The following is a 23,957-nucleotide window of genomic DNA, read 5'->3' on the forward strand; positions in this document are numbered from 1 at the left end:
CTTTGACATGTTTAAATATGGATGCAGTTGCTACTGTATACATGAAGCGGTGTGTAGATTCGTTTAGGGCTTGTCAGTGTAGAAAAAAAGTCCAAAAATCAAAGCACCGCAGCAACTGTTGCACTCAGAACCCCTTCCGCTTCCTAAACATCCCTGGTCCCTTCTTCTCCTCCTTTTTCACCTCCTTTTTCACCTCCTTCTCTTCCTGTCTCTTACTATCCACCTCCAGTAGTCTCTCCAGTCCCGCTCTCTTTCTCGAAAAGTCCACCTTTCCAGTTCGGTCTTTAAGCACGTAAAAGCACGATCCAAACTCGGCCAACCACGCCGGATCCACAGACGTCACGCACGACATGTACTCTTTGGATGTGAGAATCAGCTCGTGGTAGACGACAAACGCAGGCAAGTAGCCCAGGCCGTACAGCGCCGAAGTAGGATGCAACTGGGTGCTAACGAGCGTTCGTAAGTTACGGTAACTGCCTAGTCCGTGCACTCTGGCAGCCTGGTGGAAGAACCCTGCGCAGATGCACTTCCTGAGTAGATCCCAATCGGTGCCACAGCTGTCAATGTGCATCTTGTTGGTGGTCATGATCTGTTCCAACTGTTCCCGTACCTCGTGAGCCTTCTCGAGCGCTTTAGCGTGTAAAAAGTGCTTGGCACACCACACGGGGCTTTTCTTGTTGTGCAGCCACTGTGTGTAGACGTGAAGAAGCGTCAGGTGGTCCGATTCAGGCACAAAAAACTTTTCACGGGCAGAATCAGCCTCCTGTTGACGCTCGGGAGGGCGGTAGAAGACTGTGGGAACACACAGCATGGCCACAACTGAGAGCATCTCTTTGGAACAGCCGTAGTCGACAGACTTGATGAGAATCTTTCCCAGACAAGGGTCCATGGGGAATTGGGACATCTTCATACCGAGCTGGGTGATGTTTCCAAGGTTGTCGACTGCTCCCAGCGACCACAGCTCGTAAAGAGACGCCATGATTGTATCCTTTGGAGGAGGGTCCATGAAGGCAAACTTCATGAGATCGGTAACACCCACAGACTTGAGAAGTAGCAGAGTGTTGGCGAGATTAGTTCTTTGGATCTCGGGGATTGCCGTGGGATACATTTCCTCCCTCTCGGCGTGCTCCGTGTATAATCTGTAAGCGGTTCCCTTGGCTGTTCGGCCTGCTCGTCCACTTCTCTGCACGGCTTGAGCTACAGAGATGGGAGCGACTTGCAGCGAGTCCATGCCAGTTTTGGGTGAGTACACCTTGAGTTTCGAGTATCCTGCATCCACCACAAACGTGATTCCATCGACTGTGAGGGATGTTTCGGCAATATTCGTAGCAACAATGCACTTCCTCACGCCTGGAGGAGCCTTGTTGAAGATTTTGTTTTGCAAGTCCGCAGGCATTTGAGAGAAGATAGGCAGAATCATGAGAGGGGCAGGGTTATCGAGATCCTTTTGAAGTCGCTCCTCCAGAACCTCGCAGGTCACAGTGATATCCTCCTGACCGGTCATGAAGACAAGAATGTCGCCTGTAGATACTTCTGAAGACACATGGATAGAGAGCACCTTTTTGACTGCGGCAGCCACATAGTCATCCACAGGAGCTCGCTCGTGGTGAACAGACACTGGATAAGTTCGTCCGGGAATGGTGAAGGTAGGAGCGCCTCCAAAGAAGTCGGAAAAGCGTTTCGAGTTCATGGTAGCCGAGGTGACAATCAACTTGAGATCTCTTCTTTTGGCCAGAATGGTTCGAAACAGACCCAGAAGAATATCCGTGTTCAGAGCACGTTCGTGGGCTTCATCCATAATGACACACGAGTAGTTATCCAACGTAGGATCAGTTAGAGTCTCTCTTAGCAGAATACCATCCGTCAAATACTTGATCTTTGTAGCTGGAGACGTGTGGTCTTCGAAACGAATGGCGTATCCGACTTCCTGGCCCACTCGCACCTCCATTTCTTGACTCACACGCTGAGCCACACTCATTGCAGCAACTCGACGCGGTTGTGTACATCCGATCATGCCTCGTTCGGCGTACCCGGCTTCGTAGAGGTACTGGGTGAGCTGGGTTGTTTTTCCGGAGCCCGTTTCTCCAATGACGATAGTTACCTGGTTTGATTGGATGACCTGGAGGAGGGGGTCTCGCACTGCAAATGCTGGTAGCAGGGTTCGAGCTTCCTTGGGTGTCAGGGGTTTGCTTTCAACCTCAGGGTCTTCTTTGACTTCAGTTTTTACTTCAATCAACTTTTCTTTCTTCACCTCAGCTTTCGTCTCCTCCGCCTTCTTCTCATCCACCAAACCCAACACCGTTCCTTGCGTAGACGACGCGTCTTTGACCTGTTTGGCTCGTTCTCTCAACTGTCTCCTGTCCTTCACCAGCTGGCTACCTCGTTTCGCAAGAATAGCCAGATCAGATTGCACATCTCTGACTGCAGAAACGGGATCTTTCTGGCGCGTAAACACTTGCTGGCCATCCAGAAACGGCGGGATCAGATTGTTAACACTGATGTGGATAGCATTGTCAACTTCATCCATCGCATCATACTGCTGAGCTTCTCCAGACATGACACCTCCTCCAGACATCTGATTTTGTTCCCACAAGTCGTTCTCGCGCATCTTGTTACCCTTGCGCGAAAGCACGCTCTTGAGTTTCGATTCTGTACGTTCTTCGAGGGCAACTTGGTCGTTCCAGTCATCCTCCTGATGTCCCATTTCGTCATTCATGTACCATTCTCGGTCAAGTTCGATTTCTTCTTGGGATTGGTAGCGGCGACCAGAATCGCCCTTTGCGCCTCTTGAGTCTCCTCCTCTGGTATCTCTCCGCTTGATATCTTTTGGTGTTATATCACTCTCCCGCAAGGAACCATCCACATTGTAAATCGACTGAGACACCTCAGGTTTCGTGTCCACGCGCTTCTCGCGCTCCACAACAACCTCGTCGTTGCCGTCTTCCAGTCGACTCCGTTTAAAGACTTCTTTATCTCCCTTTTGCCTCCTTCTGGCCCTGATCTCATCCAGCTTCTTCTGGGCAGCACTGGAGATCTTCTTAGACTTGGTGGACCCCAATTTCTCATCTTCCTCCACCTCCAGCTCGATTCGAGCCCGCTTGACAGGCTGCGGAGCTGTGACGGGGGCCGCTGAAGGCACAGGTATGCTGGTCGGACGCTTCTTCAGCTCCTCCACCTCAGACCAGATTTTGACGAGGAACTCGGGCCGAAACTTGCCAAAGGCGGAGCACGAAGACACAAAGGCATCCTGCGATTGCGTCTCTGCCAGTTTGAAGACGATATTTGTCATTTTTTCGTTGGCAGACTTGCCCAGCTCATCCGACAGACGAAGAGACAGTGTGCTCTTGTACGTGTCCATTGGTGCGGTCTGGGAATTGAATTTGGAGTGAGTGGTAGATGGTTGCGGTTAGATGTCGAGACTTGATCGTTTTTCACAGTTTTCACACCGCCTGCCCTCCTCCTCAAGTGATGAGTAGCTGTAGGATAGTACCTTGAACTATGTCTGGAATATTTCCACACTGCATGAATCCTGTACCTTGTATTAAGTTAGTAAGCGACGGGAAGAGGTGAATGATGGAACGAAGAGATTGTCATAGTCATGAGTAGTGACGACAAGAGGAAGGATTTCGCGGCATCAACCAAACAAACAAATAGTAATTGATTTCACTTTTCAGAAATTAATTATATCCAAAATTGCGGAAACTCGTGACAACATCGTATCAACAAGACACACGGTTCATGCTGCACCAACAGAACACCATTGATACACATGCTGAGAGCGAGATTTTTCAGTCATGTGACCTTCCAGGAGATATTTGTCCGTTTATCACACGAGTTACCCCCACCCCCCCAAAAAAAACCACCTCAAACACTTACTCAACATCATCTATAGTGGTCTCATATACATGTACGAGTACAGTACTCAAAACTTTATTCACACTTTTGTTAGGTATATAGACACACGACTGAAGCACGTGACGAGACAGCGGGAGGTGTCAAAAAGAGGTGCTTGGAGTGATATCAGAGACAAGAAAAAAGAGATAATTATCACCACTGACCTGGAATAATTGATTCTGATCCTCGCTTCTCCTCTTGCTCCCCACAGTCCACACATAATCAGGTCCCTTCTCTCTCTCCACCCTAACCCCATTGCCTCATTGAGACCTCCCAATGGACTCTTGTATGGTGAAAATTTCAGTCTCATGCAAAAGGTGAAAATACAACTCACTCGTTCAACATACCACCACACCACATACACAAAATGATCCGACATTTCTCCACCTCGGCTCGACGACTGGCGGCCAAGACCCCCCGGCCAATCACTCCCTTCCCCACAAAATACTCTTCGCCCGCTTCGGCCTACAAGAACCCCTACATTATCCCTCCCGGAGTCCACCATCACCCCGCTCCAGCCGCCCCTTCGGCCATCCACACTCCCTATGTGTTTCTGCCCGATTCGGACCCCCGAAAGGCCCTGCTGGCCAAATCTGCATCAGTCGATACCACCAACATGCCGACCTTCCGCAAGGGCAAGGCCCAGTACCACATCACCGAGGCCGACATCAAGGAGATGCGACGACTGCACGAGAGCGATCCCGAGGTGTGGACCCGAGCTGCTCTCATGGAGAAGTTTGGCGTGAGCGGCTACTTTGCCGGATCGATTGTGCAGGCCTCGGCTCAGCGAGTCAAGTCCATGAACAACGAGCTGGCCAAGATCAAGACTAACTGGAGCCAGCGACGAGCAGACGCTCGACTGGAGAGAGAGAAGCGAAAGGCGTATTGGTACAACGACGCTTAGAGAAGGAGAAAAAAAAACCCCTGTACATAGAGGAGTGTATATAGTAGCGCCAGGCGCAATTTATGATCATTTAACGAAGGCACGAGGGAACGAACGAAATGTGCAAAGTAGTGTACGCGCTGCTTAGTGACGAGTCACGCGACAGAGTGTAAGAGAGGATCGTTGTATTTGATGATGATAAAGTACTGTAGATGTACACTGAATTGACTGTGGTTGTTCTGTCGATCCAGTGCGACTGGGTACACATACCATTCTAGACTTGTTAGATTGCCCTGTTGAAGCTGTTATACAGCCTGTGCTGTACAAGTGCGAGCGAGCTATTCATTAGAGAGATAAGTGAGTCTGAATTTTCATAAAACTGATTAGATAGCCAGTTACTGGAACAAAAGAGCTAATCCGCTTCGAATATGATTGAGTAGTCCTATGAAAGGTGGAAGTATTGTAGTCCTCAGGCGGCTGAGTAACAAAGAGAAATACAACTCGGGTGATAATTGATAGGATGTTGCAGATCTGATGGTGCAGTTACACTCTTGAAGCTGCTACGTTAAGTTAATCCATCCACTTCACTTGTAGTATCTCCCCCTCCTTATGCACTTGTACTTTACAGAAAAGTAACATACCGTCATAAGAATATCTTGCAAATGTTTTCTGCTGTTTCCGACAGTGTCAAAGGACGATAATCTTTGAGTACTGTACCTACTATATTGTACGTTACAAGAGTCAGTCTGCTGTCTTGTGACAGTCTCTTGAGACAGTTACAGCTCAAGTCATTCACAGTCGATACTAAACAATGAATCAATCTGGCAAATGTATCAAGAGCCTCTTAAAGATATTGTCCAGTCGTAAGCGAACAAACATGGGAATGTCTTCGTTGTTTCTTGCCCAATAATAACCCCTTCTCACTGAATGAAATACTAGGTGTCTAAACGTCATAATGATGGGAATTTGCTGTTAAATCTGTGTGTAACAATACCGAAGCTGGATCCCTCCTCTTTTTTTTCAGCAGTGTCCATCAGTGACCATCGCAGTGATCCAACACAACGATCCCACTACCGCTCGGCACTTCTACAGCTAATATTGGCGTTCAACATCTATTAGTCATCATATATCACCTTTGCCAGTCCACTTTTTCTTTCTTCCAAAAAACCTGCCTTCGTGGCCAAGTGGTAAGGCGCAGCACTAGTAATGCTGAGATCATCAGTTCAAATCTGGTCGAAGGCAAATTTTTTTTCTATCCCGCCACGATGGACAGTATTACACAGGAACACTCTTCCAGCTTGCCCTCGTGGAAGATACAGCATTGCCTTAGTCTGAACCGGCTTCCTCGGGACATTCATAATTTTTCTATCATTACTTGTAGCTCTTTTTTTGCTTGGACGTGGTTGTTGAATAGTTCGCGGGCACTTAAAGACCTGAAGGTATGGATACATCTGGGGTTGTCATTAAAACAACGGAGAATCATGAGAACTCGTACATACTCTTTTTACCAAGTCTCTACTGTACAATTCCCCAGCCCTCATCTCATCTCCAAGACTACTGTAAATTGTCAACAGACTCAGGCTAAAGCCGGACTACGTACATACTAGACTCAGTGAACACCATCAAGACTACATATCCGCAAATATCTCTTTCCAAACTTCCCACAAACAAACTGACTTCACCATTGTGTTATACACGCTCAATTGAACGCATTTATCTTTTATCTGTCCTAAAATACCCATCTATTGCTTTCAAAAACATATGGCCAGTTGTAGTAGCTCAACGCACCCCCGAACTCAACGGCCATATCCTGGTGAAAATACGGCTTCCCGTCCGATTCAGCCATAGTCAAGCACCAGAGAGCCCAGTTAGTATTGTAGTGGGAGACCATACGAGAATCCTGGGTGCTGCAATCTTTTTGTCCGCGAACGTACGTACGTTGGCTGTAGTTTTTTCCGCGATGTAAGGAGGATGTTTACTCTGTCTTTCCTCAACGCTACAACTTGGATGTGCTCTAGACTTCTGTCTGCTAGACCCTGCAAGTACCAGTCTGTCTTCTAAAATACATCTATCTATACTAATCTACCTACTCCTTATGCTCCTTTTCCCACTGAACACCGACAAACTCCTCGGCGTATCCCACATTGTTCTTGTCCAACTCGGGCAGATTGTCTTCAGGATCCACACACACCATGATGGTTCCCCACTCCATACCGTTGATAATGTCGTCGGAGACCTGGGAAATGGCGTTGGGCATGACCTGGAACTCAAATGCCTTCTTGTCAGACTTGATGAGCTCTGTCACCTCCTTGGACACCTCGTCGTCGGCGTAGTACAGGGGCTGGCCCTTGAATTCGTACCGCACCACCTGCTCGGGGTTGTGTTCCACAATGTCCGAGAACCGGTGGAAGTGCTTGTCCACGTTGACAAGCTTCTCGTATTCCTTGTCGATGACGGCCTCGGCGGTTTCGTCAGTGGTTTCGCCGTCGTCAGCCTCCGTTTCAATCTTGATGCCCTGGGGCAGCTCTCGTTGCGACTCGGGAGTCAGGTACTCCTGTTCGGTGTATAAATAGTGTCCGTGCTGGAACTTGGGGCAACTCACGTCCCGCTTGTAGTCAAATTCCGCCAGTTGTGTCTTTTGTAGCGAAGAAATGAGTTCGTCGGTGGGAGAAGGGGGAGATGGGGATACCTCCTGGGCTTCTTCAGATAGCTTCTGAACCTCTTCAGCACCAGTAACCGCCTGGTTCTCCGCCTTCTTGGCAAAGGGATTGTCGGCCTTTGCAAAGGGATTGTCACCCTTGGCGGCAAAAGGGTTTGCACTGGCAAATGGATTGCTGCCCTTTTCGCCAACCAGATTGCTGCCGATATTGCTCATGGCCTCCTTCTTTTTGGCCCGCGCCTCGTCCTTCTCCTTCTGCTGTTGCTCCTCGATTTTCTTGAGCTCCGCGTCCCGTTTCTTCTCTCGAACCTCCCGCTCAGGGTCCCGTCGAATGGACCGCAGAGCACGCACCGATCCGGGCTTTCTTCGACATCCAGGCTCGGGGCAGCTGAACACGTACATGACACGGTCGTAGTACTTGTCTTCCAGAGTTGAGTACGCCTGCAGTAGCATGGGCATTTGTTTGTGGCAGCTGAGACACTTCATGAGCTCCTGAGGAGCGGGCGATTCGGGATGCAACCAGATGGGTTGACCACCGAGCCGGGTGTCCAGAGGAGACGCGGGGATGTCGTCCGAGTCGGGCTCGTCCACGAACCCCAGATATGTGCTTGTTTCGTAATCGCTGTCGAATTCAAAGTCGCTATCGCTGTCCATGGTGTGCTGTGGATGTATAACTAGACCTTGGGAAATGCAATGCTGAAATATTTTTATAAGCTCCGCGTGCATGCAGTGGCGGCGAGTGAGATGGGGAAATATAGATGGCGTAGTTGGTGACTGACGCGACTGGATTTTTGCGCGCAAACTTATCCACTCGTTTTATTTGTACGGGTGAAAAAATATGTCCCAAAATTCCCAGGATGACTTCCCTATCCACAGTTTCTCGTGCTGATAAGACATCTCATTAAACGCTTGTTAGACTCTGATAGCTGTATAGAGCTGTGAGCATGATACAGTGCCAGACGAACAGGAGAAAAAACAAAACACTTGTCTGTATTTATGGGGAAAGGAATCATTTCAGACTTGTTTCAAAGCTGCCATTGGTTTGGCTGCACTCTTTTTCGAAGGTTTTTCTAAAAAATCGTCTCCACAGTTCGTCTATACACATCCCGTTCATCTTGTCCATGTACAAGTATGTACAACAGAGGTTGATGTCCTCGTATCATACTTGTACTTGTACTTGTACAGTAAGCACCTGTGTCTGTGCTGTACTGGCGTAAACTCCCCTCGTTCCTATCCTGTACACACACCAAACATCCTACAAGTACCACCCCACGACCACCTTTACCACTCTATCTTCATACGATATTACTATAAATAATGCAATAAATAATCCTTCTGGTAATTCCCTCTTCGGGCTCTACTGAAACCTCACAGCTAAGCGAAACCGCACGCGTCTATCACTGCCGGCGCTCTGAGACCGGCTTCGTCGCATACTACTCTCGGGCTCGGACTGCGAGCCCACCGATTGTCGCCGAGAAGAGAACGGCAGCGAATTGGACCGTCGATGTGCGATTTCACCCGACTGAGGGAACATAGCCACGTCAGGTTCGGGGTCAGAAACATAAGCAGCTCTATCAGCAGCAGCTCGTCCCCCACGTGACCGTCCACGCCTTCCCCCCTCCTCTAGACATTCAAGAGAGCGGCTTCTTCGCCGGTTGTAGTCCCGTCGCTCGTAGTCGATGGACGAGGCTGGTGACACGGGATACTCGTAGGGAGACGGCGACCGCGTGAACGGAATCACAAGCGTGTCTTCGATCGGCAGCACCTGGGGCGACTCAGGCGACTCTCCCGGCTCGGAGGAAGATTGAGAGTCGACAGTGTCGGCTGCAAACGATACTGATCCGAAACTCACGTGACCAGAGGGTGATTCCTCCGATGGCAACGAACGGTTCGAGTCGCTGTCTATTGAAGCGCTGCTGTGGAACTCAGTGGCTCGTTCTTCTGCAGCTGCAACACTAGGAGTTGCATCGTCTGGGAACTCAAAGTGGACAGTTTGTCGGGTTGCGGTGTCAGCCAGTTGTTGACTAAGTAAAGGAACGGTCTCTGGCATCAGGGCAGGTACCTGTTGTTCGCTTATAGTCACTCTTGGCGATGTGAGATCCCCCAAGTGGGCGTCTGGAGGATGGTCGAGAAACGAAGGGGTGGGGAGTGTGCTTGAAACAGGTCCATAATGCGAATCTTGAGCGTCAAAGTCGCGCATTCGGCGTTCAGTTTCGAGACGCTCAAAGTCGGCTTCCAAACGGGCCAGCCGTGAGCTGCTGCTAAGGTTGGCAGGGTCTTCGAGTGTATCCAAAGGAGTGCTGCTTCTGAGCGGAGTGGTAGCTCGTGAGTCGCTAACGTGAGTCAGATGGCCCTGTTCGCTCAAGTGATCGCTCACCTGCTGCTCCTCGCTGCCTGACCGGCTCAGGTAAGCGGCTTCCTGCGCGCTCACCATGCCCTGCCTGTACATGTCCGCCACCTCGGCCGAGAGAGTCCCTCCAGGCACAAACTCGGACAGTTCTGACATGAGGTGTGTTTCAGAGATTTGTGGCAGCGGCGGCGGCGACCTGTGTGAGCTCACGTTGATGCGTCTGAGCAGCTCAGCCGCCGTCGATCTGTTATTGTCGATTTCCGAGTCCAGTTCTCGGGACGACGACGTCGAGGACACTCTGAAGGCGTTTCTGCGCCGCAGCGGCAGAGTCAGCAGTGTTCGTCGTCGCGGCCGCGGCATCTGCTGCGAGTATTGTTGTTGGTCGTCTTCGTCTTCCTCATTGTCCCACATTCTCCATGGTTGAAGTACGGAAGATGGTGTAAACAGGTTATCGCCCGAAGATTCGTCCAGACGAGGAAGGGCGCGTGTAAACGACTGCAGAGAAGCTGCAAACGGTCGCACGTCGTCCTCCTCGCTCGTCTCGCTATCGCTGCTCATGTCTGTGGCCCACAAGGCAAGTCTGGGGGCTGAGGGCACTGGGGGAGCCGCGGACGAGGACGCCACATCGTCCTTGAACGCCATGTCGTCCGTGTCGGACATCTCCAGGTCTGTTTCGCCGTCCAGCCGCCGTCGTTTGCGCTCGGGACCGTCTAGGGCACATATAGGGAGACCCATGCTGTGTGTCGAGAGTCGAGAGTGTCAAGAGATGTTGGGATGTTATGTGTGAGACAGGTGCAGTAGAGTGATGCAAGACTACTTGTAGGTTAGTTAGGAGCGATATAGAGGGGCAGAGTAGGGGCCGTTCTGGCGTGTTGGAGAATTTCTGAAGAGACAGAAATGTTTGGTTTGCAACGGAGATTCGGTTACAACTTGTTCTACTTGTTTCAGACCACTACATGTCGTCTTGGACCCTTCCCAGTCACTCTTTTTAAGCTCCTCCAAAATGGCAAAAATACTGCTGGCGTCAAAAGTGCATTATTACTGTACAGTACTGTAGGCAAGATTATGGGATATGGGGTGGCTGGGGTGAAAGGACAAGAAAATAACCAAGGGGACCCTTGATTTTGGAGCACGGGGTGATTTTTGGACTACGAAAAAAGGCATGTTTTTCTTCGGGTCAAGGGTCTACATCTCGCCAGCAACACTCCGCTCCCCATCTTCGATTCTTCCCTGCTCCGATCTACAGGCCGCTTTCAGACTTTTCCCCGTTGTCAGAAGCAGAATACGATGGGCCATGTGCAGATAGATCTGCAAGAATGTTATGTGGGGGAGTGTAAGACGTAAACGGGAAGAGCTGTAGACCCTTGAAAGTACCGGATAAACAGGGAAAATTGGGGCGTGGTCAATATAGAGATGCAATATAAGTTTTTGGTGTAAAATGGAATAAAAAAATGCTATCAAATTACTACAGCCTGTGTACAGTGAGTACGAGTAAGTGATGTAGGGGAGTGTAGGTTGAAGGTCTAGACCCATGAACAATAAGGGAAGTATATGGGGGCTATGTGAGATAATAGCGCGCGATAGAGAAAATGAAAAACACAATACTGCTCCATGGACTAAAGTATTGTAGGTTTTTAGTCCAGGGTATGTTTGTGTGTGATCTTGGTGATGTACTGGCGGAGTTCAAGTGTTTATCATGCTGGAAGGTGTTGCCTAAGATGTAAACCAGAATACTTACAATAGGTATAGACGTGCGTAATATAGACAAGTGGGTGTTCAAATGGATGCTATTTTTGGATCCACTAATCTCCAAGAATCAAGAATATGTAAAAATATCGAGACTCTGTCATACAAAAAGATCCATTATGGTCCTTCTAGGTTGGGCCATACTAGATCTCCAGGGAAGTCATAGAGCATCTGAACATACAACATAGGTGCCCTTTTTCGTTAAAAATTGATATTTCTCCGATCCAGTATAAGTAATTCACCTTACGACGAACCCACTAACTACCGTACTGAATCAATATACACAACTACAGTTACATCCGATAAGTTTCTAATCAATATGTTAAACAAACGACGGGAGTCGTAGCAGTTAGTCGCATCTTTATAAGTAGAGCATGTCTTCAAGAAATGACGCAGTCCGATTAGATGAAGAGAGCCACAGCTCCGACAACAGCAGCTCCCAGAGAAACACCAGCGGCAGCGGCACCGTTGGCCTGGCCAGAGGAGACAGTGGCGGAGGCGGAAGGAGCAGCAGAGCCAGTAATGGAGGGGGAGACAACAGTGCTGTTACCACCGGTGGAGTTGTTGTTGGCAGCTCGGTTGAAGAAAGTAGCAGCAGAGCCGGTTCCGTTCACGTCGGAAGCATCGGCAAAGACCTCGAGCAGAGCAGGCAGAATTCGGGCACCACCAGCACCAGTAGCATTGAGCTGGGGTCGGCCAACACCAAGAGACTTGTCGGAGAAGAAGCCAGGGGCAGAGAAGTTGTTGTACTGGTTGGTGGTGTCGAACTCGGCGACGGGGATGTTGAGGTCATCGGCAATGAACTTGAAGACGTTAGCGTCGACATCTCCTCGGCCGAGATGGGGAAGCTCCCAGTTGGCCTCGCAGGTGGCAATGTTGGAGTAGTGGTTGTAGTAGGTGTGGTCGGTGGTGCCCTTGAGGTGCTCGGGGATGGCGCCTCCAAGAAGAATGGCCAGAATGGTGTTCTTCTTGGAGTAGGTGTCGTTCTCGTCAAAGGTAAGGATGATGAGGTTGTTCTTCATGAACTCCTCGTTGTTGAGGAGGGGCTCGAGCCAGCCTCGGGCCCACTTGCCGGCAAACTCGATATCAGTATCATGGGCATCGTTGGTCATGTTAGGAGTGATGAAGGCCCACTGGGGAAGGGCGTTAGCAGCCACGTCCTTGTCGAACTCGGTGAAGTTCTTGATGTTGGCCAGACGGTTGGGGTAGTTGGTGACGGTCTCGTAGAAGACCAGGGGATTGTGCTTTCGCACGTAGGCGTCAGCGTAGTCGGACTGTCGCGAGAAGTTGTAGCCGGTGAAGCCGGTGTAAGGCTGGTCCTCCTGGTATTCACCCCAGGAGATGTCCTTGGTCTCCAGCAGATCGGCCACGGTGGGGACAGACTCGGGGAGGAGTCGGTAGGAGTTGTCGTAGGATCCAAAGTAAGAACCACCGACAGCAGCCACGTAGTTGGGGGATGAGGGATGGGTCTGGGCCCAGTAGTTGGTCAGAGTGATGCCCTGGGTCATGAACCACTGCATGTCAGCCTGCTCAGAGGCCTTGTCGTAGTCGGTGTTCTCCAGCCAGATCTGGTAGAACTTGTCAAAGGCCTTGCCGGGAACCACCTGCTTGCCAGCAAAGGAGTTGGTGGGGGCCTTTGCGGCATCAGCAACGATGGTCGCAAGAGGAGGGTCGTACTTGGACCAGGTGGGTCGGTTTCCGTACAGGGCCTGGGTATCCAGGGAGGGAGACTGGGCGGTGACCAGGGAGGCCAGAGCGGCAATAACGAGTGTGAGCTGCATCAAGAGAATAGATACTGTAGGGACTTGAGGAGATCGCTTTAACGAGGTATCATCATAGGGTACCGAGGGTATCTTTATACGACGGGCTACTTGTGGGGAGAGACAGAGTCAAAGGTCTGGGTAGAGCCGCGTGTCGAAATTAGTACGCTGGACACCACGTTTCGTGTAATTGCCCTGACATCATTGGCCAGCCTCCAGATATTCACCACATAACCCTTCTTGGCATGTCTCTTAGGTTGGGGGGATGGTTTGTTAGTCCAAAGGCTGTAGAGGGCAGAGTTAGCTCTAAATGAAGGGCACAAGATTAAAAGTTGGGAGGACCAACACGCGAGGCTGACGTCGCAGACGTGAGTTTGGGAGAGTACTGGGTGCGAACGTTTTCAATTTCGATTTGGTTCTCCAACTCGCCTCATCCGGGGTTGGTTTGTTTTCGCCTCGCTCGTTTCGCTTCTCAAAGTCGCATCTTCGTCTGGCATGCACCCACCAATACCGAGACGCTTGGCAGGACACGTTTCTCTTGGCGGAGCTTCCAGGGCAAAGCGGAGTTTTATAGAGGACGAAACGTGGGCCAGAAACGACAAAAGGGGTTAATCAGAGCGTCAGGCGGTAGATCAACGCACTACGCGTGGCGTCAAGTGTTTCAGATCCGCACACAGCGATTGACGTGCCTGAGATGGAGGTACAGGCACTTGGACGGAGCTCGTACTCGTACCGGTACGTCTACCAATACATCCATGGTGCAAACGAATACGAAGCACATGCTAACAATAGGTCCCGGTCCTGAGTGCTACGGTAATTGTACGAGTACCCGTGAAGTACCTGTATAGTACGTAGCCAACCACCAACTGTGCCCCGCTCAAGCCAAAACGTGTTTCTCATTCAAAACATGGCTCTTTTGAGTTGGTCGCCTACAGTCGGGTTTTGAACCTACATGAGGAAGAATATAGACAAACAAGCAGACGACAAACGGATATGACAGGCCCAAAAAAAGGGACCCCAGCTGTCTCTGACCGACGATGGGCGACTACACTCCAGTGTCTCACGACGCATGGTATATATCCTGTCATTGTTCGATCCCAACACTTCGGGGAGATCAGTCGTTCGTGTCTTCTCTCGTATTTCGCATTCACCAACAAAGTTGCGATAGTCTGCGGAGGATGCAGTCTAGACAACAAGCACTTGCGCCAAAACGGGCTGGAAAGGAAAAGTCGGGTCTAGCACGCGCAATGTTACGCTGGTTCCGCCACGAGCGTGCAGAGCGTGCCATGCTGTGCTATAATAAGGGCAATGTTCTATCTATGGGAAATGTTCTATCTTATGGGAAATGTGCTATCATTGGTTTGTCGTTCTACAAGCCATACTGTGATGTCCATGTCTTGAACATGACCATACTGCAACTCTGTTCTAGAAGCACGTAACTTGTACGGTAGTAAGTCTCATTTGGTGTACATTTGGCGACACTCTGAGACTGATTGACCGAGGCATTAAATGATCGTCAGTTTTACCGGTCCATAGTGCAAGTGATGTAATAAGCCCAACAATGATAATAGCCTGAACTTGTCCACTCGTGACGTCGCAGACAGAAGCATGACACAGCCAAGAGACGTCACAGGTCGCGTCTGGCGCAGACCAAGCTGTCTCCAAGGCTGATCCGAGTCCCTTCCAAGAGCTGCTTCCAAGAGCTAACGTGGCTCTGGGCAATGGTGGACCAAATGGGATGGGGTGAGTGCGACACCAAGTTGATATTTCAAGTCAACTGATGGAGCTAACAAATGCCAACTAACTTAAAACGATCGATCATCAGAATTCAACCAACCATGTCAACAAAACCAAAGTAACCATGCTAACAAGCTTGGGATATTTCGGAAAGAACCAATTCGGAAAATTTTCAACCAAAATACAATATAATAGAATGTCGAAGGAGCCCAGTTACAACATCGAACTTCGGTGTATAGCGTCGACGTCGTATGAGGTGGCCTCTCACTTTTCTCTCGCCGTTCTTTTCCCCTCCAGTTACCCATTTTGTGGGCAGTGCAGTGAATAGAAGGCTTACGAATGTGAGGAAAAAGACTTGGATCGGACTTGTCCATGGTTATATACTGCGACAAGTTCGACAGGGTAACTGGTGTATAATAGGGACTGCATTAGGGTTAGAGTGGTTGGGGGTTCGATTCCAGCGGAGGTATGTTTTTTTAGAACTGGACTCGATTGAGAAGGGAATCTGTACATCATGAAAACATACAGTAACAGCTACAGTCAGGACGTAAAATGCTCAGCGTAGTTATGAACCACAAAAAAAACTACAAAAAATCAACCTTCTCGTCTAGAAGTATCATCATACAGCAAAGTCATGTGACTGAAAAGTTCTAACATTCCCCTTCAAACTGGACAAAAAAAGATACTCCGCAACGGAGAATTGAACTCCGGTCCCCCGCGTGCTGGTATTATACCTGACAGGCGGAAATTCTAGCCACTAAACTATTGCGGATGAGTTTTTTTCTGAAAAATTGAGAATTCCTATTCCTCACGAGGTTTGACTTACAATAACGCGAATGAATAGAATAAAAATAAATAAAAAACGCGAATGTTGTGAAAATAACTACAGTGAAGTAAATTCAGGTCCATTTGATGTACAGACACCCGACTTAAGACTGATCGGACCCCAACTGTTGCAGTTGTGAGCCTCCCACAAAGTTGCGAAGCGTAGTGTGTATGACGGAGTCAGATCAGCTGATTATCCCAGGATAGGAATGACAAATGAGCGGGTTCAATGAGACCATAGATTGAAACATGAACGGTTAAACAACTGAGCGTTTCCCCTAAGAATGGGTTCACTTTGAGTCGAAGGGATGTCATGCTTGATAGGAAGCGGAATCAGCTAAAACTGAACTACGGTACTTTAACTAAAACATTATAAGCCCTTGAGCTCAATACTGCACATCTACATAACAAGAGAAAAACACGACTAACGGTGCCCATGGCACTAGACCAAATAATGGCTTTCCGACAGTGTCGTATTCACCATTCTCCTTAGTTGCATTGTTGAGGTGAGGTGAGTTGCTCATACAGTGTATGATGCGCCAGATCTGTACCATAGGAGCAACGTTATCAACGCACCCTAAGTTTCCCACTACTGTACTTGCCTGTACAGTAAATTTATATCGCAGTATTGTGGCTTTTCAATTAATCTATTTCTTAAACTGTACGTACCGTAGAGCTACAGATCACTCGCAAACAGGCCAGTTGCTGTCCAGTGTTGGCCATTCAGCCACTCACTTTTTTCCGTACTGTACGCATTTCATTCATTCATTCTTGTCCATTCATGACCGGGCTGCCATGCATTTTCGTCACTCTATCTATTTGTCAAGCTTCAGTCCGTCCAGCTTATCCAGCTCCTTCTCGGTCTTGGTCATCTTCAGGTTGGTAAGAGGCTTGAGGCCGGGAGAGGCCGAGGGCGAGGTCTCCATGGAGGAGGCGGCCGATCGCACCAGCTCGGTGTCATCAGAGGCTCCGTACTTGAGATCATGATGTCGGTTACCCTTGACGTATTTTCGCAGCTCCCGTCGAATATCGTTGAAGTCGTCATAGGGAATGTAAGGGATTTTGTTAGTTTGGCAGTACTGCTCGAGCTTGAGGCCTCGTCGGGCGAACAGCACGTCAGAGTGCTTAGCGGCAGGCAGATCAGACACTCCATCACCAATGAAGATGATGATGGGGTTGACCTCTTCTGTGGCGTCCTTGAACTCCTGCAGCGACACGGACTTGTCGTGGCCGAGATCGGAATCGGGGTGTCTCCACAGAGGGGTCCACTTGGAGCCGTCGGCGGCAATGATGGCGTCATTGGAGACAATGTTGATTTCGGCGGACTTTTCCTTGCCTATGCTTTCGTCGAGCGCCACTCGCAGAAGGGGTCTGATGCCGGCGGAGATGACGGAAAACGGAATGTGGTGTCGCTGGACGTATTTGAGGAACTCTGTGAAGCCGGGGTCCATGGTGAGGTCTTTTTCGAGCTGCTTGAAGCCCTGCTCGAGGGTCACATCCTTGAGCGAGCCCCACAGCAGCTCCGAGGCGCCCTTGAAGGTTCGCTCGCCCGTGAAGATGGACTCGTCCAGCTCGGCTCGTCGCTCGGGGCCGCATCCAAACTTGTCAAATAGCACGTGGCCGGTATCCTGGAGGAAAATGGTGCCGTCAAAGTCGGAGAAGATGGCGAGGGGCCGCTGCTCGGGGATGTGTGCTTTTTCAATCTTGTCGGAGAGAGACATTGCGTGGGAGGATCAGTAGGAATACAGAATACAAAAGAAGGGTGGTGTGGGAATCCACGACTTTAAATATCCCCGACGATGAAGGTGTGGTATGAATAGAGTTGGACACACCGCAACCAGCAACGTCTGAGCGGTCTACGTCTGAGCTGTGGGCAAAAAAAGTTGTTCCGGCGAGTGGGGAAGACCACGGGTATTTATAGCCACAACTGCCGTGAGAGAGGTCACAACACGCGCCAAGTAACACATCTCCCCCCAGATGCGCTACAATGTCCAAAAATTCCGCCTCGAATCCACCTCCACAACGCATGACGTAATGAGCAATACCAGAGCAACTGGACTCCAGGAAGCTGCAGCTAAGTCGCCCAACAGAGTTTATTAGCCTAGGTATGGGCGGAGTCTAATGTAACGAGGAGTGTGTGTTTAGGTGGTGGTTTAGATGAGGCAACTGGATTTTGGCTGGACAAGTGCATTTTTCACAGGTAATTGAGACCACCGCCGCTTACTCCATGCCCCTATCTCTTTGCCATCTCCCGTTAGCGTCGCATCCCTTGTCCCGTCCGATCTTGCTATAAGCTTAGCCATACCAGAGGGTTGACAAAGTGTACCACTGGGTAGATCGTCAGTAGTCAGTCGCACATTGATACTCCCGTAGCGCCAAAAGGTCCCCTATGACGTAATCCCGGGCCACGCACGCACGCACAACTCTCGCATAATGAGGTACAGGTGTCGCTTGTGCATAGTTCATTTCGGGTTCTCAGTTCATTGTCCGAATTTTGGTGTCTCCAAACGCAATTTAGATAAGGCGTGCGTGGGTCTGGGGAGATTGCAACGGTACAAGCCAGAAGCCCAAACAGGGGTCTGATTTGGATACCGACAAGCCCATTGGAACCGCCTCGACTGGAGCTTTCCAATTATATGCATGGCCTGTCTGCATCTCCATTGTGGGTCTTTCTAGAAGGCTCCATCCACTCTCGTATCTATACGCAATGCCCAAATGCAAACCATACAAAGCCGTGAAACATGGCATGTCTGGCACTGAAATTAGACCGTGTCCTTCAACTGTATGACATCTACCACATCCCAGCACCGACTCGTACCGTGACTTCGGTAGTGCTCTTATCGCGAACAAAGAAACACGCACCACGGACGTTAAGTGTCTCGGGTCATTTCCGACCTTTGGCCGGTGAGACAGCTGTCAGTCTGGCGATGGTGGCCACCAGCCCCACACGTGACATGTGACACTGAAAGCAGGTTGGGATATATATATGCTCGTCCAGCTCCTCCTCCTGCTTCCTCTTTTCTCTCCCAATCGCATACTCTCTTTCTTTTCACCACGTTGCCGGGGTCACATTACTTTTAGCTACTGTATGTGCGTCTCCTGCCGGGTGGCGTGCTGCCCCACACGACTCTGGTCACTCTCTCTCTCTCTGTCTCTCCGGCATCAAACTTCGCAACATGGGCCGTGATAATAGGGATCGACAAACCTTGTGCGAAGATACGAGACGGTGGGGAAACAAACAGGCTTACTGAGGCGCGTGATCATCGTGGGGAGGACACGGGGCTTGTGGAGTGTGGAGTTGGTTGGGTCTGAGACACGGAGGGATTTCAACTCTTTGGGTTTACCCTGAAGTGCACCAGACTAATGTCCCCTTGGCACTGTGCGACAAATTTAGGTTGGTGGTTCATGAGGGGTACAGCATCTACAGCAGACAAGAGAAAAAGTGACTCTAGAATATTTCTTGGACGTTTGATTGGTGGGTTCGGAGCGGATAGTAGAAGGATGATGAAGGGATGATGGAAATGCTGCAGTCGAAAGTTATACTGGTCCTGAAATGGTGGAGCTTGGCAAGTCTGTCTGGACGGTAACGTTGTGGAATTCTAAACCATCTCACGATCCAGTCTTTTGAAACTTGCCGGACTTCTGTCTTCATCTTGGTATCTCTCACTTTGTGCGGGCGTCAGTCCTTCTCCGAGCAGCTCTGAAGCAAGAGCTCTCCATGCGAACAATCCAGTCTATTCTCTACTAAAGGCAGCTGGTGCAGCATCATCTTGGACGGCGGCTGGTGATGTGATCTTCTGCAGAGATGGAGATGGCTTCTATGGAAGGCGAAAAACAGGGAACAGATAGCTCGCGAGTAAATGAGCTGTTTCTCTGGAAAGTACATGCGAGGCTCAGTTCATGGCTCCGTCTTTTCCTTTTCTGTGCCTCTTACCTTACAAGTTCACTGGTGCTACGCCTTTTCTGACCAACTATGGTTCTGTTGTTGCCCTTGTCTAATAGTATCAGCCAATGATACATCACGATGATAAAGCACTTCTCACACTCAAATACTTCGGTATCCTATTAACTAGTGCTTCTTCTACCACCGCTGCTATTATGTGAGGAAAGGGAGTCGATGGACTGTCGGGTTTTCTCTGCTGACGAAGACAAGTCTTGCGGCTGATGGACGTTGTGGGCCAGACCGACAGCGTCAATTTCCTTGCTCTTATCGTAGATATGACCAAGCTTGCCGCTTCGGAACAGCGGATACTTGTCCAGCCAGTCCCAAAAGTCTTCTCTGTCGGGAATATAGAATCTCAGGTCGATTCGGAACAGCAAAAACAGAGCGTTCACAATGCACTCGAGGGCCCCAAAGGTGGCGTACAGAGTGTAGTTCTGGAACACGGGCGAGTTGCCAACTTGTCTGACCTTGAAAAACTCGTCTGTGAAAAGAGACACGGTTCTGCACACGGTGATAGTTGTAAGAACGCAAGAAGTGAAACAAATCAAAAGCGCACACACGGTGGGGTTGTTGTTGAGGTCTGAGATGACTCGGACTGGATTTCGTCTTTCGGAATCGACAAAACGGGCAAACAAAGTGTTGTTGTTGGAGGCTCCATGCCTCTCGTCTTCCTCCAGAGACCGTTTCGTGAACGTCTTGTACTTGGGCTTTTCGGGGTAATAAAAGATTCCGAAACTGGTGATCCAGAACGGAGAGGTAGTCTGTCTTAGATTCTTGGCCCGTTTCGCCTTGAATCCAGGAAACTCATGACCAACAGCCCCCACAGGAATTATATAAGCTGCCAGAACCATCGCCAAACCTCCTAGAGCCCACAGAATACAAATGATTCCCATGGCCTTAGCCACATTGCGACACATTTGGTAGTGCTTGGGTCCCATAAAGTACAGGTATGGCAGAGCTTGACCCAGAATGGCGCCCACTACCACTCCAATGATCAGACAGTAGAAGACTGTCATAACCACATGGAACCAGGACGAGTTGCCCGTCTCCGGGTGCCGTTTGGTGAAGACTCGATGGCCCAGAACTGTGTTGCAGAAATTGAGGTAGAAGGACGTGCCTATAGGCAGACAGACGGAGAAGACTGCTACCAAATACTGGATGGTGTAGTCACACCATTTGAGACGAAGACCAAAACCAATAGCACACACGAGATTGTAACAGGCGTTGCACCCAGTCAACAGAAACAGATGGCGATGGTATAGATTGTAGAGGAAGATGAGTCCATTGCACACACAGAAGACGCAGTGGAGCACAATGAAGAGAATGCAAGGGGCTCTGTCTTGATCTGGGTTGGGAACTCCGCCAAAAATGGCCATTTGCGATCCAATCACCATGTCAATCAGATACTGGCCAATTCGAATGTTTCCAAGCAGTTCTGTAACCATTTTCAGCAGTGGTCGTAGTCCTGTGCCGGTCGCTGCTCCTTTTGGAATTGGCAAAGCCGCTAGAATTCCATCCTGATACGAGATATCTGGAATCACCATTTTGTTGAGTTTTCTGACGCCATGGACGGGTCTACAGCCATATATATTATCATATATCCAGCCGTGTGTTCACCCATGTCCAACTCGCTTACACTAGTGGCTAGTGCAGCGAGGTGGGGTTTGCAATAGTCGATTTATGATGGATATGGTGATTATTGGACAGGGAGCAGGTAGAGAGAACAAGGGGGAGGGGATCTTGATTCAGAGCGGGCGTTTGTCTCTCTCCCGAAGTTTCCTTTTCACGTCTTCTCTGCACATCCCAATTTCACGTCGGGCTAGAATATCGCCTTAGGGGATATGTAGTGTGCTTGAGTCGGGTTTGAAATACCTGTATAGGTACAATTAGACTGGATATCGACTGTAGATACATATTGTCACTGTGGAATGATATGGTGTATACAGATGTTGTAGAACCTGCTTATAAAGAACGGAGCAAAGATGCCCACAGGGATACAGACTTTCTCATTCTTCTCCAGTAGTCAATAAAACGCCCAGAACTTTCCCTCTCAGTCGTTTAAAGCTCCCTTGTGTCGCCGGCACTAACCCCCGCTTCCACACGGTGCTAAGACCACGCTAAAGGTCACCACCCAGTGAGGTTCAGGTCGTGGCTACAGTGTGAGGTTTTTTAGTCTTGTTTTCCTGTGACTGTACATTTGACATCTGATATAGATATATATGATGATTGACACCCTCATATGGGATATACACTGTACAACACTTGCGAGTTTTTGTATCGTAGACTCATGTAGTAGGGTACCAACGGAATAGAAGGAGTGGAATCCAAGAAGAGTTGAAGGCGTCCTACTCGGAGTCACTTATGGAGCTGCCACATGTCTTGTTTGTCTTTTATAGCCTGTACTGTCTACATCTAGAGCGTCTAGTTCAACGTGCAAAGCGACTGGGCATATTGGGGTGAGTGGGTGATATTGAATGGCCAAGGTACTAGCATAATGGGCACATCGCATCAATATGTATATATAAGAGACACTGTCTTCACTTTCTTTCTTTCCCTTCCTCTCACTGCCCCACTTGCATCGACTACCAGATATGGCAATTGGTGGTCGTTTCCATTATAACTCAGCAGGCACTAGCTACACTACTATGTACAGTAGGAAGCCTCTTCCCCGCAGAAGGAGGAGAAGTTGGGTTGGCAACACGTGGCTGACAGGGAGATGCCGTTTCTCTGGCTGTTTGTGGGCTTCCGTACTTGTGGGATTCCCTCCTTGGTGACATGTGTAGAAGTGGAAGGACATGTTGCGGTTTAACCTACTTCATGGAGGAAGGAATACGATACAACACCTCTTGGGAAGCGCCCATTGAGACTGAGACATCAAGGTGGGGCCTCTTATTTCAGCTCTTGAAGTAGTGGAGGAAATGACTGAGTCGGATGACGGTGTTGAATGTGACAGTGGGACAGTACTGTGGTGAAATCGCTCATGGAGTAGGGCTTGGTAAAGCTAAGTAAAGCTAAGTAAGTTTTCTATCAAGGTCAAGTAGCGACATCAACTAAGACCAACAAGAATGGTGATAGTGGGAGACGTTTGCTCAAAAAGGGCACGGTACTCTCGCAACCAGGCACATCCATGGCAATGCTGCACACAAGCAGAAACATAGTTCCAGCCGGAAAAGTAACCCTCGCAACTAACTGCAATACATGCTTAAATCCATCCGATGAGAAGATGGACCTTGTGTCACTTTTGATCCACTTTTTGGGCTCTTTTGATGTTTGCTTGTTTGGCCAGTATTGAGCACCCCATAGGACAATATAGAGCCCAGAATTGGGAAAAAAAAAACTACAAAAAAGAAAAAACACCAAATCAACACGTGACTTTAGTTGAACCCATAAACTGACTCATAACCTGTATCGGCAGTTTCTATTTCTCTCTACCATCTCATTCATCACAATTGACTTTTCTGGCAACAAATGAAAGTCAGAGCTCGGCAGAGTTTGCACTGCCTCTTTTCTCTGCGGATATCATGTCGGGAAGGCCTATAGGGTCAATGAGTGAATGGACGGAGTATTTGGAGTGAAAAATTACCGTCCATAGAGCAGTTACCCTGTTACAATCACCGCAGCTCCTTCCACATTGTCTCTTTCACGCCGAGATTGTCATTCTTGCAACTGTCGTACTACGGTACTTTCTCCAAATTCGGACTCCTATCAATTGACTTGGAGACAGTAAGCCCGGGTTTCAAGTTAATAACGCGATTTGATACGCGCTTGATCGGGTCCACGCAGCAATTGGCAGAGGGCGATTTTGGCGTAGCAATTGTACACACGCCGAAAAGTGCACATCCATACAGCAACCAGTGTTTGGAGACCTCTGGTGGCACACGTCTCCACAATGGTGTCTCGCCAAGACCAGACCAAGACCAGCCGCAGTGCCAGATGCAGTCGGTGCAGCAGTACGAAACCGGCTGCAGCTAAAAATTTGTGGGGACGGATTTTTGTAGACTTCGGAATGGAGATGTAAGTCGGTGGAAAATCCCGGAAATTGGAGATTTGAAACACAATCTGGTCGGTCGTCATGTTGCTCCATCTACCATCGCTTATCATGCAGTTGCAGCATCAATAACAATGTCTATCCGAGTTCTGACTCTTCGACCCTTGCCTGT

The 23,957-nt window shown here is 49.3% G+C and overlaps 9 protein-coding genes and 3 non-coding genes across 12 annotated transcripts; 5 read left to right on the forward strand and 7 right to left on the reverse strand.

The window, feature by feature from the left end:
- Positions 1-124: 124 nt before the first annotated feature.
- Positions 125-3,358, reverse strand: YALI1_B12195g (uncharacterized protein; the record flags this gene model as incomplete). Its single annotated transcript, XM_500667.3, has 1 exon — positions 125-3,358. One exon carries the CDS (start codon positions 3,356-3,358, stop codon positions 125-127), a length of 3,234 nt encoding a protein of 1,077 aa, XP_500667.1.
- A 903-nt stretch (positions 3,359-4,261) lies between these two features.
- Positions 4,262-4,798, forward strand: YALI1_B12204g (mitochondrial 54S ribosomal protein mL58; the record flags this gene model as incomplete). The annotated part of the gene is made up of 1 exon (XM_500668.3): positions 4,262-4,798. The coding sequence occupies one exon, from the start codon at positions 4,262-4,264 to the stop codon at positions 4,796-4,798; it is 537 nt and encodes a 178-aa protein (XP_500668.1).
- Positions 4,799-5,947: 1,149 nt separating this feature from the next.
- Positions 5,948-6,019, forward strand: YALI1_B12221r. The gene has a single exon. It is a non-coding gene; the product is annotated as a tRNA-Thr (tRNA).
- Positions 6,020-6,572: 553 nt separating this feature from the next.
- Positions 6,573-6,692, forward strand: YALI1_B12227r. Its single transcript, XR_002432074.3, has one exon. It is a non-coding gene; the product is annotated as a 5S ribosomal RNA (ribosomal RNA).
- A 171-nt stretch (positions 6,693-6,863) lies between these two features.
- Positions 6,864-8,162, reverse strand: YALI1_B12243g (uncharacterized protein; the record flags this gene model as incomplete). Its single annotated transcript, XM_500669.3, has 1 exon — positions 6,864-8,162. The coding sequence occupies one exon, from the start codon at positions 8,160-8,162 to the stop codon at positions 6,864-6,866; it is 1,299 nt and encodes a 432-aa protein (XP_500669.2).
- A 631-nt stretch (positions 8,163-8,793) lies between these two features.
- YALI1_B12267g (uncharacterized protein) lies at positions 8,794-10,521 on the reverse strand (the record flags this gene model as incomplete). The annotated part of the gene is made up of 1 exon (XM_500670.3): positions 8,794-10,521. The coding sequence occupies one exon, from the start codon at positions 10,519-10,521 to the stop codon at positions 8,794-8,796; it is 1,728 nt and encodes a 575-aa protein (XP_500670.3).
- Positions 10,522-11,933: 1,412 nt separating this feature from the next.
- Positions 11,934-13,313, reverse strand: YALI1_B12295g (uncharacterized protein; the record flags this gene model as incomplete). The annotated part of the gene is made up of 1 exon (XM_500671.4): positions 11,934-13,313. The coding sequence occupies one exon, from the start codon at positions 13,311-13,313 to the stop codon at positions 11,934-11,936; it is 1,380 nt and encodes a 459-aa protein (XP_500671.2).
- Positions 13,314-15,153: 1,840 nt separating this feature from the next.
- On the forward strand, positions 15,154-16,639 carry YALI1_B12313g (uncharacterized protein; the record flags this gene model as incomplete). The annotated part of the gene is made up of 2 exons (XM_068282056.1): positions 15,154-15,349; positions 16,557-16,639. The coding sequence occupies 2 exons, from the start codon at positions 15,154-15,156 to the stop codon at positions 16,637-16,639; spliced, it is 279 nt and encodes a 92-aa protein (XP_068138157.1).
- On the reverse strand, positions 15,715-15,801 carry YALI1_B12320r. Its single transcript has one exon. It is a non-coding gene; the product is annotated as a tRNA-Asp (tRNA).
- A 30-nt stretch (positions 16,640-16,669) lies between the features above and the next one.
- Positions 16,670-17,575, reverse strand: YALI1_B12337g (uncharacterized protein; the record flags this gene model as incomplete). Its single annotated transcript, XM_500672.3, has 1 exon — positions 16,670-17,575. One exon carries the CDS (start codon positions 17,573-17,575, stop codon positions 16,670-16,672), a length of 906 nt encoding a protein of 301 aa, XP_500672.1.
- Positions 17,576-19,919: 2,344 nt separating this feature from the next.
- Positions 19,920-21,341, reverse strand: YALI1_B12375g (uncharacterized protein; the record flags this gene model as incomplete). Its single annotated transcript, XM_500673.3, has 1 exon — positions 19,920-21,341. One exon carries the CDS (start codon positions 21,339-21,341, stop codon positions 19,920-19,922), a length of 1,422 nt encoding a protein of 473 aa, XP_500673.3.
- A 930-nt stretch (positions 21,342-22,271) lies between these two features.
- YALI1_B12384g (uncharacterized protein) lies at positions 22,272-22,571 on the forward strand (the record flags this gene model as incomplete). Its single annotated transcript, XM_068282057.1, has 2 exons — positions 22,272-22,280; positions 22,326-22,571. 2 exons carry the CDS (start codon positions 22,272-22,274, stop codon positions 22,569-22,571), a joined length of 255 nt encoding a protein of 84 aa, XP_068138158.1.
- Positions 22,572-23,957: the final 1,386 nt, after the last annotated feature.

The sequence above is a fragment of the Yarrowia lipolytica genome, chromosome 1B (assembly GCF_001761485.1).
Source record: "Yarrowia lipolytica chromosome 1B, complete sequence".
Taxonomy (NCBI): Eukaryota; Fungi; Ascomycota; class Dipodascomycetes; order Dipodascales; genus Yarrowia; species Yarrowia lipolytica.